Source organism: Solea solea, chromosome 12 (assembly GCF_958295425.1).
Source record: "Solea solea chromosome 12, fSolSol10.1, whole genome shotgun sequence".
NCBI classification, from domain to species: domain Eukaryota; kingdom Metazoa; phylum Chordata; class Actinopteri; order Pleuronectiformes; family Soleidae; genus Solea; species Solea solea.
In genome coordinates this window covers 16,374,113-16,394,027 of record NC_081145.1, presented here as the reverse complement: position 1 = coordinate 16,394,027, position 19,915 = coordinate 16,374,113, and the positions used below count along the sequence as shown (strand labels likewise).

At 38.4% G+C, this 19,915-nt stretch overlaps 2 protein-coding genes across 4 annotated transcripts; one reads left to right on the top strand and one right to left on the bottom strand.

The window, feature by feature from the left end:
- Positions 1-114: 114 nt before the first annotated feature.
- On the bottom strand, positions 115-2,915 carry LOC131470373 (YY1-associated factor 2-like). The gene is given in 5 exon segments (XM_058646156.1): positions 115-1,100; positions 1,103-1,302; positions 1,411-1,563; positions 2,349-2,474; positions 2,777-2,915. Coding segments are annotated over 5 exon segments (543 nt in total). The 5' UTR covers positions 2,803-2,915; the 3' UTR covers positions 115-1,062.
- On the top strand, positions 2,435-19,622 carry LOC131470372 (periphilin-1-like). Of its 3 annotated transcripts, none has more exons than XM_058646154.1 (11): positions 2,435-2,849; positions 3,347-3,410; positions 4,463-4,538; positions 5,755-5,825; positions 6,624-6,851; positions 7,086-7,126; positions 9,750-9,836; positions 10,334-10,497; positions 13,033-13,109; positions 13,564-13,701; positions 19,065-19,622. In XM_058646154.1, the coding sequence occupies exons 2-11, from the start codon at positions 3,372-3,374 to the stop codon at positions 19,284-19,286; spliced, it is 1,143 nt and encodes a 380-aa protein (XP_058502137.1). In that variant the 5' UTR covers positions 2,435-2,849; positions 3,347-3,371; the 3' UTR covers positions 19,287-19,622. The 3 variants fall into 3 exon arrangements, with proteins under 3 accessions (XP_058502137.1, XP_058502136.1, XP_058502138.1); XM_058646153.1 differs by lacking the exon at positions 2,435-2,849 and adding an exon at positions 2,984-3,021; XM_058646155.1 differs by lacking the exons at positions 2,435-2,849; positions 3,347-3,410 and adding an exon at positions 4,024-4,159.
- Positions 19,623-19,915: the final 293 nt, after the last annotated feature.

Genomic DNA, 19,915 nt, shown 5'->3' with positions numbered 1-19,915 from the left:
TTTTCTAATTAATTCCAAAACACATTTTTAGTGTTTAGTATACAAAATACTTAGCTGTCCATTAATGAGACATAAACACACAAAGGATGTGATTTAAAAAAAACAGTAGGCCAGTGAATGCAATGGGTTACTTTTCAGCCACTGCTTTTATGACCCTTAAATTAAGACACAATTTGCGATGTTTTTTTTCCACTTCTTGCAACAAGTGTGAAATGGTAATGGGTAATAATAAAACAGAGCACAGTGAAAAATGTGCAAGTTGAGAGTCTGCTGCCTTGTCATGTTGTCCTTTTATGGAACATACCATTCATGATGTAAAAATCAGTCATTGACAAATTCAACATACAAACCCTTATATGCAAACTTCCATGTTTTTACATACTGCTTGACATAAAAAAACATATCAAGTATCTACAGCTTATTTTATTTAACATTATTTTACAATATAAACCATTCTATTGATTAAATCGTGCTTGAATCTACTAAGTGAAGGAAAAGCATACTTAGAATAACTGTTCAATATTTTGACTCAAATGTTAGACAGTGAAAGTATTATTGCATCCAATTGCATAAAATGATAAGGCAAATAACAGTGTTATGAATTTACTGTTAATGGCGAAATGGAGATAATGCTAAAACATGTTATCATGAACATAGGATGCCATTAAGTGCAAATAATGATAAAAAACATCAACAAAAACAACAATCAAGGATAAACTACAATTCTGAGGATTTCTTCACATTTTTTTCATAATGCATCTCAGCAGCAACGACCAACAGTTTGATGCTAGGTGCTAAAAAAACAAGTCACCACACCACAACATGTGGTACAGAGTGCAATTTAGTTTATCATGGTCGGTTTTCTGTAACAATTCTGATCTGTCCCGTCACCTGAAATCTTAATCACTATGGGAAGGCAGTGAAAAATCCAACCTGAAATGGAAGTGATTGACATCATACCATTAGTTATAGTATTATTAAAATGTGTGCATTAAGTGTAATCTCTGGTTGTGGCTGTTGCGAGTACAGAAGAGCAAGTTGTGCTAATTGGGTATATGAAGGTTAGTGAATTTCTCCATTGACTGAGGAGCCTTCTCCGCGGGAGATGAGCATCTGGAGACCCCTCGTTCAGTGTTATCAGAGCTCGAGCCACTTTGACTGTGTTGGTCTGCTGAAGCAGCACTTGTTGAAGTGGATGTGGGTTTGGCTTTCTCCTTAAAGTCTGTGATTATTACAGTCAAGTCTCCAACTGTGACCTCTAGATGCTGGGCACTACTCCTGTCTATGTTTTTTAACCTGGGCCTAGTAGGGAGAGAAATAAACAGGGGTTAAAAAAAACTCATTGGAGGATAGTAAATATGTTAGTTACATATAAAAAGACCTAACAAAGGTCAAAAATAAATTAAACACCTCATCTTTTTATGGATTTTCTTTTTCAGTGTTGGTTCTTTATCACTCTTATCTTTCTCCGATTTCTCCTTCTTCTCCTTTTTCGGGTGTGTGGGTGGTGCAAACTGCTGATTTACTTGCTGTGCAACAAGCTGAGAAACAGGTCGTGGTTTTCTGTAAGAGACAAAAAAAGTGTTATCGGTCTTATTGGCAACTATAGTCATACGAATGAGGGTGGATTATCATTTAAAAAACACAAACCCAACAACATCAAATATCAAGTGGGTATCTTCCAGAGATAGTCAGAAGAAGTAATACATGTTCTCCTTATGTTCCCAAAAAACAGTGTTTCCTTTGAGATACATTGGGGATCATAGGCCTAAGGAGTAACACATAAAGGGACATTGTAACGTAAATACGTACATTTTTAATACTTCATTTCATTAGTTACTATGAGGGTTCAGAATACCACAGCAGCATAGTCACTATGATGTGGTTAGCAGTTCTTTTAAACAAATATGCCTCACATGGAGAAGTGTGTGGCATACAGCATTTACTCTACAATTACATAAATACAGTGGCTAGGATCATTACAATGTAATAGACGTTAACAGTCCAACAATCAAGGCTAAGTGGAACTAAAAAACACCAGTTAAATTAAATATAAGGTTGTCATCACAAAAACTAAAATTTGTCAAATAAACTTTTGGATGAAACTTTTTTTTAGTGCATTTGATAGCAGTTATCAAATCTCTGACAACACAAATGTTCATACTTAAGTCATATTTGGCCTATTACTTAAAGAATAATAAGCTGATGTCGACTATTACAAAGTAAAACAACTAGCTGATTAATCAGACTACCTCTACCGCGGACTTGTCACAGTGGTAATGTCGCATTGTGAGGTTTTGATGTCGTGACATTAAAACGAACGAAAACGAAGGGTGCAGTGCCCTTACCGTGTTGACGTCCCTTTCCGAACATCACACATCATGCACTTGAACGCCTCAGCGCTGTTCCTGAACGTGCACACGCTACAGTCCCAGTACACATCGTCGGAGGATGGCTTGGACTGCCGCTTTGGCCTTCAAACAAAAACCAAACAAAAACACACTGGTAGCGGCACCGTTTTCAACGACAGCAATGACCAGAGACAAGTTGGTTGGTACTGTAACCGGAAAGAAGAGACAGTTAAATTGACTATTTTCAGCTCAAAGGCCACAGTCGCTGGGAAAGACGCTTTCAGTATAAACTAGCAGTTGCCCCGTGTTACACCAACAGCCAGCCGCCATGAACACTTGAGTAAAACAGCTCCATCCATTGACCAAGCTTGCGTTTTCAACCGGCTCAGTAAGTCCTCATTCAACGACACCCGCGACAGTTTTACCTTGTGGGACTCTTCTTGTCTCCCATGTGGTGAAATTCGGGCTCAGCGGAGAAGAAACGGTTGAATGTTACAGGTGAGCAGACGCATTTAGCTGTTTTTACTCAGCTGTGGTGGTGGAAACTCCAGGGCTGGACACGTGACACTGCCTCAGCCAATCACTGCTGATGTAATCACAACAGAGGGGAACACTGATAATGTGACACAAGGCGTTCTGACGGTGAAATGCACAGAGAAGTAGTTGACACGTGAGAAAACTTAGTTTTTTTGTCGGTTGCTCGTGTAAACAATAGAAACATTAGTAGAATATGTTAAACGAACTCTATCTCCGTTCCATGTGCGATTGCAATGTGGATTTCGTTGTTCAGTTGGGCATTTTGGGACAAAACAGGCCCACCTGGTTTAAGTGACTGAGGGGCCCCTTTAAAAATCTCTGATGAGGCAACTTTTGTTTCCATTAAAAAAAAAAAAGACAGCACTAAATATTGGCATTATTTAAGAATGACTTTAACTCAAAATTATCACACACAGCAGTTTGTGATTTTGTTATAATAATTTTGTTGTACTTAATAGTTTCCTACAGACTTTGTACCCCCTCATGATGCAGAACCCAGGACAAGACATGGACTCCAAAGAGGTATCTTTCAGTATAATTATTTTACATTGTGTGTCGATGAAAACCTTTTAAACACACCAGAAGATGTCCACATCATTGATATAGCAGTGTCAAAAGCAGTGAGAAGAAAATCAACAACTGGGGACTGGCTCAGTCTGTATAAAACACAAAGGAAAGTGGATAAGATGAGCGTCATTGTAAGGAAAAGGAAGGGATAATCTGTAATATCAAGATTGCAGTTTGGAAATGCATGGTCATTATTGAACATTCAGAATAGGGAAGCATCCTACAGTGAGGTGTACAATGTAGAGGATTACAAGAAACAAAATGAAATGAAGATTTATTTTGCAAATACATTTTATTCACAATTATGATATATTTTTGTTTCAACTTCTCAAGACAACACATTTGATATATTTATGTTTTTTTTTTCTTAAAGCTATTTATTTATTTTGAATAAAAGAAGTCCTGAGCCACATCCCATACCAGTTGGTGGAGGTAATGTACCAAAACGTTGCTTGCGAACCGCCATAAATACCAAAAAGAAGTAATGGTTGTAGTGGTGGTGGTGGTGGTAGTAGTAGTGGTAGTAGAAGTAGTAGTCCACAATAAGGGGGCAGTAGTGAGCTATTGCAGCGTCAAGTGTGCCAGATTAAAAAAGAAGAAATAGAAACGCGGCAAGTCCGATGGTCTTTGCGGTTGCTTTCATTTGTGAGCATAGAGAGCGCTTTACCGCTGCGTAACCACTGGCTTCAGATGTCGAATTAAAGGTTTGTTCTGATTTGAGAAATATGTAAGACACACGTCGTAGTAAGGGGTAACATCGTTATTTGAGGGGGGCTAGATTCTTTACACTGCCCGTTTTGCTAAGAAGCTAACAGCTGGGTTTGCTAACAACATGCGAATCCATGTTTTCATGTTAGTGTAAATAGTAAAGCGCAGCAGTTGTTGCCCGAATTTGTGTGGTTTGAAAATGTATATTTGAAGTGAAGTGAGTTGCGTTGTACCTGTTTGGTTTAGGGTGGGAGGTATACTGAGCCAGATATACATGAATGTTCTAATTTTTCTCTCAGGTTCGTCTTTCTCTGAGGTGTAAAGATTACACCATTGAAGTGTCGCTACTGAAGGAACCAACCCATCTACTCATCAGTAAGTTAAAACAGGGCAGTTGTATCATTTTACAATCAGAATGTCTAGTATCTATCTATCTATCTATCTATCTATCTATCAGTTGCTGCCTTGCCTCCTGTGATGTTTTGTCTGTTATCCCTCTTGCTTTTCTGTAGTTTGGTGAAAGATTACCTTTTCAATCTTTATCACATATCAGAAGACTAGGAGAATCACAGGGTACCTCACGATACTATGCAATAAATAGTCCATGACACAACAATTCTGTGATAATCAATATATTGCAACACAATCTCATTTAGCGATACACAATAACTATCTAATTGAAGAAAGCAATACGTTCATGAAAAGTGCAGGATTTCTCTATTTATTCACAACATAGAACCACGTGCATACAGTCTATATATTGAAGTATAATGTATGGGGCATCTCTTAACGTAGCTTTCTCCGCCATTATTCCACTTTAAACTCTTCCTCGACCAGGTAACTTCTGCCCAAGTTTCCCTCATTCATTTGAGCAGCACTGCCACAAGGAGACAAAAAGTAGACACTTTCAGTGAGTGAAACTGGCACGGACGGTTTACTTTAGAGCGCCTTAATTTATTTATTAAAGTTTCAATATTTGCCCTGCTGTATCAATTATTGTATTGCACAAGGAAGGATGCCGTTATATCACCACCTCTACAGGAGACCTGCTGCTGGAAGCTCAATTAATCATAAATATGCATAAGAAATACAAGTAACTACATCGATATTGAGATACTAAACCTAACTGGGTGTTAATGTGTTAAACTAGGGGCACTGTCAACTCATGGCAGGAAGGTTTTGAATTTGAACCCTGGTTCAGCCAAACTTTGTTCTGTGTGGGTTTTGTAGGTTGTTCTTGTGCTTGTATATTATTTTAATTCATTATTTACTTCAAATTACTAAAGAACTGTATTTTCAATTAATTTTGCTCATTTGTAATGACGTGGTTAAGTATAATAGGTGCAATGTCCTAAAGTGGCTGACGCATGTAGATTTAAGTACCAGAAAATAAAAGCCGACATTTTCAACTGTCTTTACTCATCTTTAGATCTTTAACCCATTTGTCTCTATTTGACTATTAATTGTTTGGAGTAGGAAGTAAAATAGAGAGCCTGTTCCCTTGCTGATTAGAGATGACAAAGTTGCTCCCTCATATTGCAGAATCATGTTTTTCCAGTTCATGTTTGAGAAGAAAATGTCTTTCTTGCAGTGGCATACCGACATGGTCGAAGCATAAGAGATGCATATGAAAAACGTTTTTCGGGAATCGATGCAAGAGAAGTAAGTCAAGTTTTTCTTGCATAGTCAAGATATACCAGTTTGAATTTGTTCACACAAATGTACTGTTCTGTCTCTTGGTTTAGTTTGTGCCCCATATATCAAACAAGTTAGGCAGATAAGCCCAGAATAATCTGTTTGTTTCTTAGTTACCACTGTGTCCTGAAAGTGAGCTATTGTGATGAGACATCAATCAGAAATTTCCAACTAAAAAGATGGATATGCTCTTTGGGGAGGGGAATATTTATTATCTTATTTGCTGTGTGTGGCCACTAGGACGATACAATTAATGACATAATAAACTGCAATACAACCTAGTGCTATTTTCATTTTGGACGACACTTCAATTGTTTGATACCATGGTGTGATCAAATTGTTCAGTGCTGCAGAAATTCACTGGGCCAAATTTTTTTTATCAAGCAAGATAGTTATTATTCAAAGATGATCAGTCTTCACAATTGTGGATCATATCACAATCATAATATCCCTCAAAGTATCTAGTGGACTATCTTTTCCTCATTGCAGTTGCTTTGAATAAGATGCTACATCTTAGGAAATCACATATGGACATACACTACATAGAAGCTTTCCAGAAGTACGGTGTGAGAAGTCAGGCCATGGGTTAACGATGGAGTGGGCAGTGTGAGCACAAATCATGAGCTTTGTCTTTACGTGAGAGTGTTAAGCGTGGGTTGACATCTACAGTTCTAAATTTGTACATAGTATGCCCCCAGCTTCAAGATGATACAGACTTCACTAGACGTAGGAGCAAATATAACATGTGATACTGTGTCTACTCAGGTGACTGTCCATCGACTTGTCAGTATTGTTGATGAGAGGAATCAAATGCCTCGGCAAGAGGCGGACTATGACAGACGGTTTCAAGATAACCAGTGGAGCAGTGGAACTCGAAATTACCGTGATTCTCGTGAATTTTGTGAGGAGGGCTATTACCAATTCAATGAGACTTACTGTGATGAGAACCCCAACTATCTCAGTTTTCTCGGAAATCCCCCACCTCCAGAAAATGTAAGAATAACTTGTTCCTCCATGGTTCTAAATTAGTATTATTATTTTTTTCAGAAAATGAATATTAAGTCATAGCATTACAGACCAAATACCATTAACAGATGGATTAGCAATGTGCATGACTAACTAATATATGTCATAAATTTGATCTCAACATGGCTAATTAAATAAGCCTTTTGTAGTTCCCATCAGCCTTTCCTAATGTTATTGTTGTGATTGTGATTATCTTTTCAGGAGGGCCATCACTCCCATCAGTTTCACAGCAGAGAATCAAGGTAAGTTTATACGCGTGTGTGTGCGTGTGTGTGTGTGTGTGTATATGTGTGTATATGTGTGTATGTATGTATGTATGTATGTAAATTATGTCTCATGCTCCCTGAACCAGTCTTTCACAATTTGAGCCTGATGAATCCTGGCATTGTCATCTTGGAATATGCCCATGTCATCAGGGAAGAAAAAAATGCATTGATGGAATAATCTGGTAATTCATTATATTCAGGTAATCAGCTGACCTCATTCTTTGGGCACATAATGTTGCTGAACCTAGACCTGACCAACTGCAGCAACCCCTTACCTATTTGCTTAGTTAAATCCAGGTGGTGAATTTTTTTTTGGCCAGGCAGTGTATATATACATATGTATGTGTGTGTGTATATATATATATATATATATATATATGTATGTGTGTATATATATATATATATATATATATATATATATATATATATATATGTATATGTGTATATGTGTATGTATATGTGTGTATGTGTGTGTGTGTGTGTGTGTGTGTGTATATATATGTTGGCAGCTGTCACTGAATTGGTTGTGTAATGCATAATTTGACCAGTAGGTAGAGGTAGAGGTCTGTGTTCTGAAAAGTAAATATTGGCCTGATAGATATATTGGCCACTGTTTATCCTATTCTTTCTATGTAATATCATTAAGGAAAAATGTAAACCATGATAAGCATTTAGTAATTTAAAATGTTTGATTATTTTCCCCAGTGCACCAAGAGATATAACATTTTATGATTGGAAAACTGATGCATTGGCAGAAATTTGTTTTATATTTGGAAGCGTGTATCACTTATCTGTGACCCCCAATACTTTTAAACTAAGCTCAAGGACTTAACCAAACATGTAGCAGTGGAATCCAGCAGTTAAAAGTCTTACACCAACATTCTTCTTACTTTAAAGTTTATAGTTAATAGGCCCAGGCCTCCTTTTTCCAGGAGTCATACCAGGCTAGAGAGAGGGACAGACAAAGGGCACTAGTGTCTACTCACTCTGCCAAACAACCCCACCCCCACCCACCACCCCACCCTGTGAGGAAAAACAGCTGGACCACTCCCTCTTCAGTCATTCAAACCCATACATACATACACATGTCTCAGATATTCTGAGCAGCATACACATTCTGGATTAAATAAAATATATTGAAATCTATCTGCTGTGTATTGGTCAAATTATTTAAAGCATTTCATACTCCTGGTTTTAAAGCATGTAGGAAAGTGTAGAGAAGCACACTTCTCAAAAATATCATATCTAACAATTGTCTATCTTTAACTGCAAATGTTGGCTCATATAGTATACCATTGTTCTTGAGTTTCTTGTGGTATCACTATTTGTATGCGCTGCAAAAATGACCGTTCCCTCCCAACAGTTTTGCACATGCACTAGTGGGGATTTTGAGGTGATGGTCACATTTCATTGATGCAGTGTCTGTGACGGTGCTTTCAAACATTCCAGATTGTTCTGGATTCTCACACCTGGTATACTGGCAATAGACGGATAACGCTTCAGGCTTAAGTTCCTTAAGTTTTAACATATATGCAGGACAATGCATTTCAAGCACTGCAGGCTCTGTAAGCCCATACAGGACACCCACTAATGGGACGGTATTAGTGAAGCTTCATGGGCTTCATGGCTACACCAGCTTATAATAACAATGAAAATAATAGTAATTGTTTCTTATTTCCCTGTTCATTATTTTTTGCATACCAAATTATTTCATTGACATTTTCAGTTCTTAGTATATTGACTGTTAATATTAAGAAAACACAAGCCAAAATTATTTCAATAATTTCTTTGTAGTATGGAGCAAAGAAACCAAAACAAAACATATTCAAGCAGGGAAATCAGAGAGCTTGTTTTAATTATTTAAAAACACTCAAACTGATTATTCGATTATTCAATTATTTGTTAACACCTTTTGTTAGGTTAATTTATTTATTTGTTGTTATTCGATAAGACCTGAGCTTTAGCTAAATAAAGTACACAGCCTTTTTGTATCATCCTTTGATGTTAGTTTTGTACTGCATGGAAGGCAGTTCAGTGTTGTAGCAAATGGCAGGCCACTTCAAACACAGCATGAGTCGTAAAAGTTGGAGGCCTTGTTAGACCTGCTCTTTGTTTGAGATGTGGCCTGAGTTCAGGCAGAGGTCATGACAACCAGGTGCTGCTGGGTCATTTATACCTGAGAACCTAAAGGTTGTTCACAGATGACTTTTTCTTTGAGTGTAGAGAATCATAAAACAACCTAAGGGCAGTGAAATTTCACTATGTAAGCCATCACATTTTTCATAACTGCAGAGAAGTTTGTCATTGTAGAGTGACTGCATGAGTTCATTATTACCTTAGTTCTATATATAGTCATAGCTGTACCTGCCATTAATGATGGAAGACCAAAATTGGTCCAACTGTCAGATATTGCCTGTGCCAGAGTAGAAGATTGCCTCCATTTCTACAAATTGATCAGTGTGCCACAGCTCAGATTTGAGGTCTTTAATTCTGTCTTTATTATCCATTTGAAGTTAAACACTGTCTGCTTCATAAACCAGCAATGTTGCCGCAGCTTTGCTAGATTGATTTATCTGTATTTTTTTTTAATGTTTTTCAGAAAACCTGGCAGACATGGTCCCAATTTCCGCAACAGAGGCCGAGGGTTGGGTCCTCGTCGGAGACAAGTGGTGGACACAAAAAACAAGTCAGTCCCCTGACATCCATGTGGTTTTATTCTGTGTACTACAGTTAAAAACCACCAAGTCTATGAACAGGGTGGAAATGAAATCAGATGTCAAGTTTTTAACTTGTTGTGAGCGACCAGTCAGTTCTGACAACCTCAGTTTATAAAGCATTGATCGAGAGTTGTTGTTTTAGCTGATATTCAAACACACACATTTATTTCCCCCTCTTACTGTTTTTAGTGGCCAGATTGTAGGCTATTTTCTTAAGGGAACATTTTATCTTTCAGCAAACCTAGTACTTTAAGGTGCAAAACAAACATTACAATACTTAAAGGTGCAACATTTTTAAACAAACATCAGTACACTGCCATACAGTACATATAAATGTTATATATATATATATATATATTGTACCCTCTAAATGTTCTGCACATGCTGCACAGAACCTTTTTTATCTTTATGATTTTGCAGTATTAATTTGACCTCTGAACTTCCCGATTTGTGACAATTGTTGTAGAGGTGACCAAGACTTCCGGATCTCTTCTACTATCATCACACGGGATCGCTCCCCTGCAAGAAGCAAAAGCCTTACCCTTGGAGGCTCCGGGTCAAACACCAGCAACAAGAGTTCCTCCCCTGACAACGACCAGAACCGCACACCCCATCAGGCCCTGCAGAAACGTAAGTTATGAGTCACAACCTTGCACTCAGATCAGCTGAAATGAAGTCCTAATGGAGTGAACAACGAGCAAAACAAATGCTTAGCAATACAATTTTTCTCATTAATCGTTAGCCATTTCAGACATGAAATCCTGGAAGTGTCCAGAGATTTGGGTCCTATATTGCTCCATAGTTTACTGTTAACATATGATGAACTCAGCGGAACAATGTCTGGGTGAGACATGTTCTTTGGTGGATCCAGACAAGGAGATGGTGCCTTGCTTGAGTGTATAGGAGGAAGGAAACCCATTCTCTTTCTGTGGGCTCACATGAGCAGGAAAATCCCTGGAGACTCTCCTAATTGACTTCTGAGGACATGCATTCACACTTACCCATCTACAGAATGTGCAGCTTTTAGTGCATGTCTGGAAGTAGCAAAAGAAAGTCAGAGAAAAGGACATACAGAAGGAGCAGCCAGTAGTAATAGTTGTTTGATCTGCTGCACTAGTGGACTGAATGACATTCCGTAACATAGTATAACACTAAACTACATGACAGCCTGTGGTTGGCTACAGCATGGAAAACCTGAAAGAGCACAGTAATGAGATTGCTGGTAGCTGGTAGAGCTGTAAGTTTACCTTTTATCCCATACAGTGTTTGTACTTGCAGCTGTTGCTTAATGACAGCCAGAGAAAGAGAGAGAGACCTAATTTTCCCATTTGAAACATGTGTATAATTATAATGTGCAAAGGAATTAAGCCGTTCCAGGTGAAGCATCTGTTTTTAGAGGTGTAGTGTGAGGGTCAAGGTATGCTGAAACACGTTAGGATGTTAATTACACCAATACCAGCCTTTTTTAGAAGGCTGGGAAAAAGGATACCCTTGGTTTATTGGAGTGGTTTTGCTTTGGATTCAGAACCTGACCCTTTTCTCCACAGAGAAAGTGATTAATGGTTAGATTTATTGTCTCCAAAATCACAGTGGGAGTCATATTTCTTTTTTTACAGGCTCCAGAACTTTAATAAATTAACAATACTAAGAAGTTGATGCCTTCATATTTTTACAAACACTTGCATCAGAGTAATATGATGTAAGCATTATTATACAACAGACGGAAATGAAAAACTTGAGTGCTTTGATTTCTTGGATGCATAAACAAATTATTGCTACAGCCGTGTATCGTACTACCCTTTGAAGCTGCTATAAAATAGTGAGAAAGCAGTTGGACCTCCCCCTCCGCTTCCCTCTGGGTTATTAATTAGGACAGCAGAGCAAAGCATACAAAGACAGGGTTTTGTTGATGGTGTATATATACTAGGCTGTGCCTCACAGTCTCTTATTAACATCTTTGCACAAATTTTAGTTGATAATGACCGTTGTCGGGTATTAACACTGCAGCTGCTGCCACATATTGCTGCTACCCCTCTCTAAGTTCTTTTTGTTGGGTACAGTTGAAGGCATTTGAGGCCTTGGTGAGCTGGACTCTTCCGGTGAAAACTGGCTACGATGTGAATACTATTTGAGGGGTATTTCTATCAAGAGGCCCACAAACTTAAACCTCTCAATAACTAATGTCCCTGAACATTAATTCCAAAAAACTATAGCCAGTAAACTTCCCAGGGGAGAGAATCAAATACTTGACATTAAGGCTCATTAGTGTAGCTCTGTTTAGCTCTGCTGTGTTTTGTTTTTCTCTTTTTAAAGAAGGAATACCCTCTATACTGCTCCATGTAACAGAGTGAACTGCAACTAACACTCAGAAATATAATTTTTTTTTTTTTTGGAACTATTTAATTTACTTTTTGTCTGTACACCATGAGAACCTTTGAGGAGCAGCTGACGGTTATTCCCATGTGAATAATTATTCAGTCTCCTATGTTTGGTATAAATATGTTTGCCTTTTGACCCAACGTCAGGTAAATAGGTTTGTTTTTAGCCTCAAACACTGTTTGTGTGTACGCCATAGTCCCACTGAGACACCCCAGTTCAAATGTGTGGGCTAAGTTCACTCCAGTAACAATGGGAGAAATAAACATATAAATCTAATAACTTGACCATATTTGTCTGTTGTAGACACATTGGAGCCAGCAAAAGGAATGCTATTTTAATTAAAGCACTGACGAACTCCTTAACCACTGTTGTGTGGGAGGCTAGAATGAAGGAGCAGTAAAATATTTTTTAATACATTTCAGCTGCTGCATCATGTCTTGGCATTAGCTGGTTCAGAATAAGTAATTGATTATTTAATGTCTCACAGTAGAAAGTAATTGTTCCCTGCTGTATTTTCAAAATTGCATGTTTTGGCCTTTTACCGTCATTAGAAGAACTGTGCACTGTGCATTCGTCCCAGACCACCAACCCATCAGTATGCTCCCCCAGGGTTTTAGGACTGAGAAAAACTAAATAAAACAATGCTACGGTTACCCTCATCTATTCTTCACACCGCCCCTTTTTATACTTGTTTCCCTTTACCAGAACATTGTATTTTCCACAATTAATTGATTGCTCTATGTTCCATTCATTTCCAACTCCAGCTGTTGATGTTTTTCTCTCCAGAAAAGCCCAGTGTGCCAGTGAGCCTCATTCCCAGTGACTCTGGGGAGGATTCTCCTAACAGCACAGAAGCTATAAAGGTAAAAGGCGTGAATAAAATCAAAATAAAATTAAAAGTACGTCTATACGACATTATTGATCCGAATTTAAAAAGGTGGAATAATCTGTTCCACTTGCACGGCTATACTATAATTACATGCTATTACTGTTGTTACAGTTCCAAAATAAATGTACTCCTCATTGGGATTAAGACTAGTAGAGGTTACTACAGTAAACTAATAAAATGGCAACAACTGTACCTTGAAACAGGAACATTTAGATCATGCTTCGTTCAATTTCAAGTGTAACTGACACATTTGTGCCACTGTATTTGGTACGGTCTGCTTGCTGTCGACAGGAGGCATGCATAATGAGATGTGTACAAAAACAAGACCTCAACACCCGTAGTAGAGAAGAGTCGTCTCTATTTTGAAATCAGAACCAGTTTCTAAACTTGCTGACCTCGGCTCTAACCCTTAACCTTTGGCCTGCCAGGAACAAACTCCAGCATCTGTCGTGCAGTCAGAGGAGGTGGTGGCATCCAGCATGGAGCTAAAGGTGACACAAGAGGATGATAACTCGAAGGCTCTCCGGTTGGAAGCCATTAAGGCAAAGGCTCTGGAAATTGAGAAGGTAATTTTCTGCTGTAAAATGCCCATGTCTCTTACATATTGTAAAATGCTTCATTTCATTCCCAGATAATAATTGTATTTTCTTATAAATGTGAGGAATCTGCCAATGAGTTGTCTTTCTTGTCTACACAACAAGATCTTTTTCCTTTTCTTCATTTTGTCAAACAATCAGATCCTTTTTAAAGGCACAATCAGATTTGTCCTTTACAACCATCCAGACTTGTCTGGGATTTAGTGATAGGCTTTAAACTTGACAGATGACTTATTGAGGTGACTTTTCTTGTTGAAACCCAAGAGATATTAGTAAATCATCTGTTTGTTCCTTGCATAACTGTCAAACGGGTGACTTAACAGGCTTCAAACTTACTAAGGCTACCAGTGTGTGCACTGCCGACCTTGATGTTCTTTGGATAAGAAATACAACACATTGTATGGGTACTGCACTAATTAATAAAGACTAAACGGTTCTTAGTGGCTTCACTACATTATGTGGTTGCCCTTGTTGCATGCAAGTTTCCCTCTGATATCAGGGCGGATCATTGTCCAGACAACTCTTTTACACTAGCTTCATGGCGTGGCTGAGAGTTTTGCATGTGAGCAGCACTTGTTGGTATAGAGGAGAAGGATGAGTCAGCAGAACAGTCAAACGTCTCTTGTGGCCTACTATTTGGAGTTGCACTTCTTTTTCCCCTCCCCTTCAGAGCCCTTCACTACAGTGCCACTTATCTGTTCCCGTTAAAACAGGGCAGGAATTGCCCTGCAGGATGCATGTGGCCCACCCACAGTGTGGTACGTCTCTTGGCATACACACACACATGCTCACCCTGCCATTTTCAAATACTTCTACAGACGTGGTACACGACTTTACTGTGACATCTGCCCCATCCATCACTGCTGTGATTGCCAAACAGAGGATCAGGTAGAGGGCAGAGCTCGACCTCAGATCCTCTTGAATGCATTTGAAGAAAATGTTTCATTTAACAGCAGTTACTGTAATACAAGTCTGCCACATACACAACTACAGCTCCATCTTTGTTTATTTTCTGTCTTTCTAAATCCCATTTTCAGTAAGTACTTCATACTGTGTATATCAGCCTGCTAGCAGCAGCTGGCTCCTTTTTGAAAATTGATTTGTCACACCAACATAACATTTTTGCCAAGCACTTGAAATAGCACACTTTCTGTGGGTTTTATTATGGCTGTAAAAGAACTCCAAAACCTCAAACAAAATCACTGACACGGTAAACATCCTTGCTTATGACACTGTACATAATGCCATAATGATGAGCAAGCTGTTTTGTAAACCATAATCACAACACCTCTTTTTCTTTACGGTGCAACAGATAACAAATGGACAATTTATCACTCTTTGGAGTGACCACAGAATAAATTGAAACATGTAAGGCGCTCCAAAAACATCCTGTCAGATTGAAACTAAGTACCTGGTAGTGATTATCAGAGAAGTCTGGTTCATCATCTCAATCAGTGCAAATGAAACATATCCATTTCAACTATTGGCCCCTCCATCAAGAGGTCCGGTTTGCAGCTTGAGTGATTAAAATGGCCCTTTTAATATCCCCTAATGTGTACCAGCCCTCAAGTCATTATCCTACTTCCCTTATTATGCAGCACCCCTGCCTGCATCAGTGCTCATTTGAACAGAGCCTCACAAAATATCAGTGTGAGTGCCTTATGCAAAATCTCAGTCAAACCTCCCAACGGTATCCAGATGCACACTCATGTCAGTATTTTCACAATTTGGACCTCCACAAACATCCGATTTGGACACAAGCCCACTTTTTAAGACTTCTCCTTAAGGGCCTCAGTGTTGCTGTTTCTCTTGGGGGGCTCCTGGCCATCCTGTGTGGCCCCTTAGTATCAGGCTTAAAGATCAGCTCATGGTTCCCACTCTAGGGAAGGGGAACCTCCTGCAACCTCTTTCTCACAGTATAAAGAGCACACTCGGGTCAAAAGCACCCTTCCTGTTTGCTCAAGTAACATTGGAGCAGTGTTCTCAAAAACAGTATGCTGTTTGAAGTCACTGCTTTGTTTAGTATTTTAATAAATGTGTGGTTATACTCATCTTCTAAAACAAATGTACATGCATTTTCATAATCAAGTTCACACTCGTGGTTCAGCACAATTATCTTGTATGTGTTAATATGAGTTCATGGGTCACGAAGGTCACCTTTCCCAGTCTTTTCTTATCTTGTTAAGAAACTTAAGTGTGTATATCTGTGTAAATAGGATTTAATGTAGTTAAATCATTGTCGATGTTGGCTGCAGAATGAGAAAGCTTGGGTCGGTTTTGTTTTGAAAGATGTAATAATACTCATTTAGTGAAAACGTTTTTTAAAGGATACATCTGCATCCGCAAAGGGGGTGGCCATATTATCCCACCTGAAATTGTGGCTGTGTCTAATTCAATTAAGAAAATGCATTAGGAAAACTTGGGAATAACCTAAGGCGGACAATTTTTTTACTGTATGCAGGCAGAGAACAAAACCTGTTTTGTTCAGTGAAGTTGACCCTAAGCTCAGCTGCCCACACGTGTCGTGAGTCTCTCACTTCCTTGTGGTCGGCGGTTAGGCCTGTCATTATGTGAAGCCACGACATTCGCTTGACATGATCTGCAGACATTAAAGCATCAGCCTTGGTCCAAATATCTCCCACAGTCTGGGATATTTTGGTCTATATTTTCTTGACCTGCCTTTTTCGTGTATGTGTACAATGACAATATGTATTATACTTAAAAATACTTAAAAGTTATTTGTTGCGACCATGACATTTGATGCATTCTACCTGTACCTAGTGCAAATTATTCCGACTGAGGTTAAGGTTATAGGAATAAAAATATGAGTGATTATCAGTTATTGGAACATGCTGTTGCTAATTTAGTCCAATAATTATTATGGTAGTAGTTTTTAATCTACTTTTGTCGAAGTCAGAGACTCGCAACAAAGTCTTGTTTTTTTTTAAAGGTATTCTCAGTAGCCTTTGTCATCCTTAAGCGTTCTAAGCTTGACTCTTTTGTTTGCTTGTAAACAAAAAGGAGAACTGATTGAACTGAATGTCATAGTATTTTGGTCTCTGACCTCTTCTGGGTTCAAACCCCCCGCCCAATGACCTAGAAAAGACCGCCTTGGTACTGACCGTTGTACATTTCTTCCTTCCTCAGACTGAAAATAATTTTGATAGGTCATTGGGTCACCTCTTTCCGTTCCACTCTGCAACCTGAACCTCTGTGTATGTTTGGTGAGTGGGTAGGAAGTCTGTGAGGAGTGTGTAACTTAATGATCGTCCGCAAATCCCACACTCGGAATCAGGGGCAGTAAATCAAAGAGTAATGGTGAACTGATGTCCGTTCAGATTTTGCGCAGAATGCACTTGCATCGACTGCAGACGACGAGAAACCAGCACATACAGTGCATTCTGCTCTTGTGTGAGAGAAAATGACTTTCCTTAATGGCAGGTGATTGGAGTCTGTATTCATTTTAGAAAAAGGGAAACTGAAAAGACCTATTTGGCAGCAGCATACATAAACTGCAGCAGTTGTTTATCTTGTCACTCAGTTTTAACACAGATGCTTGCTCCAGACAACCCTGTCATAGCTGTATTCACATTCCAAATGTCCAAATTAAATAAGGACGGTATGAAGGACGTTTATAAACAGTATATTTGAGCCCTTGATAACTGTGACCACCATTTGCCTGCTTCATCATTTCCGTGTCTCCTCTCCTCTCCTCTCCTGACTAGAGATTAATAAATCAGCTGTAAAGCTGTTGACTGCAATTGTCTCGGGCTTTACCCAGATTTCTCTCTCTCACTTAATGTTGATTCATTACATTATCCGATATATGAACCCATGGGAAACTTTCATCAAGTAAAGGTTATGTGATTGTGATGGGACAGATTTAAAATTCACCTCACACATGATCACGAGTTAGCCGCGATACATGTTATATAATGTGTGTCTAGGCAATGAAATGGCAGTTGCGGTTTAACATTTTCCCCATAACTGACAGAACCCTGGAATTAAACCATTAAACTGGTTAACCTCACATTCTGCTTAAGACTGGACACTGATTAAAGTTGACAGGCAGTGTTTTTCCTGTCAGAATTACCCAAAACCGATGCCTTTTTTTATTGCATTTAACAAAAAGTAAATGTTAAATGAGATACTGTCAACTCATTTTTGTTCTACAATAAAGGCCTGCACAGTCCTCATTCCTAAAATAGCTGTGTACTGTGGGCAGTCCAACATGAACCAGGTATAATACAATATTTCTAGGAATTTGATTTGATTTTGTAACAACTTAATAGAAATGAGATGAACATTATTTATGAAGCTAAGTATACCCTTTAGATACATAAAGCATATTTGCCCTTTTGAAGATGTTATTTAATAATTTTTGTCTAATATTGAGTGGGTTTTTTTTTAAATACAGAAAATACATTCTTTCTGCCTCAGTAACTCTGATTTGCAGACGCTGTCGGTCTGGGCTGCATTAAATTCAGCAGTGGAGGACCCTGTTGTCACCTTGTGCCCCCTGACCAACCAAGTGGAGCCCTAAATCGCTCTGCAGTCTCAGCATAGGGCCCCACGTTAAGCCTTTTTCTCCCCAGGTGATAAAGATGTTGTGAGCTTGCACCTGGGACTCTAATAAAGAACTTAACAGCCATTTTTTGGCAGTAAAATCCGAGAGGCTTGTGAGAGATTGTTACAATGAGCTGTGAAAGAATGCAATAGCACCAGTAACATACTCTAACGCCTCATGTTTCTTTGGCTTCGGGTGGACAGGCGCTGGTATAGGCTGTGTACACACATTCACACACCTGTTTTCAAGGAATATAAACTAGAAGTGGGTTCTTGCATGGATCCACCTGTAGAGTTCAAAGAACTGCTCACTTGTTCACGAGGGCTGTTCCAATTACTGCTTTATGGACCATTTAAATAATGTAACTAAATCATAAAGTTATGGATTTCACTTACAGTTGAATGCATTAAACTGTTCTTATTGCCATTGGCTCGAAGAAGAACATGCACGTGTGTGTGTGTGTGTAAATGTGTAAAAGCCTGTGCATGTCTATGTGTGCATGCACCGCAGATGTGGGTAGGTGAGATTTTTTTCATAGCTTATGTTGTTGATTATCAGATGGAAAATACAAAATCATTATTTTTAATGGTAAATAAAATGTTCCAATAATGCTGTTTTTTTCAGAATGACCTGTAAATATTTTGAGTGCCTTTTGAGGCTTGGACAAACACGAGTGACGCTTTTATTGATGCTTGTGTATGGTTTATCATTAATTGTATACATCTAAACGAATATGAACGTTCCTGACACCATTTTTTATGTGCAGCATTACAGGCTAGACTGTGAGACATTTCGCATGGTTGTGAAGATGTTGGTGGCAAAGGAGCCCAGTTTGGATAATCTGCTGCAGGCTCCACTGGATGAGAACCTGTTGGAGATAAAACAGCGCTGCCTGGACTCACTAAGGCACTTTGTTAAAGATCTGGACGAGTCTGTAGTGCAACCGGACGCCTCGGCAAAAGCTACAAGTCTCAAAACACAGGAGTAATGATATGGAGTCTTAAAATCGGATTTCTGAGATGGTTTGTAAATATTTTTTAGTGTTTTTAATATAGAAGCTGAGAATGATTTACCAAAAATACCCATTATTGTCATAAACAAAGGACATGGTGCAACATAATTTGAGAACATACGCACCAGCGTAAGTATTTACATAAGGATTATGTTACTTTTGGTATTTTTATCAAATGAAAGGAATGGATCTATAGGAAGGTAAAGGCACTTCATATAGATCTTTGATGAGCCATGTTTTGGAAATGAGGGAAATAGTATTACATTAATTTTTATTATTTGATTTAAGTTTGACCATTTTACCAGTTAGGGGCTTAAGGGATTAAGTTTTCTCATCACAAATTTCTACTTTTACTAGCCTTTATATCAAAGAAGTATTGAAGGGTCTAAATGTTGTTAAGCATCTGTATTCTGTATAGAGATGACCATGCATTATATGTACATCATACATTCGTGTCATTTTTAAGTTAAATCTCTTCTGTTTGTAAATAAAAATTAAGCCATTGAAGTAAGTTACCACTTGTATTTATATATTCTCTTAATACTTTTCCAATTGAAAAAAACATGATATTTTGATAATTTTTTTATTATAATTATCTATTTAAG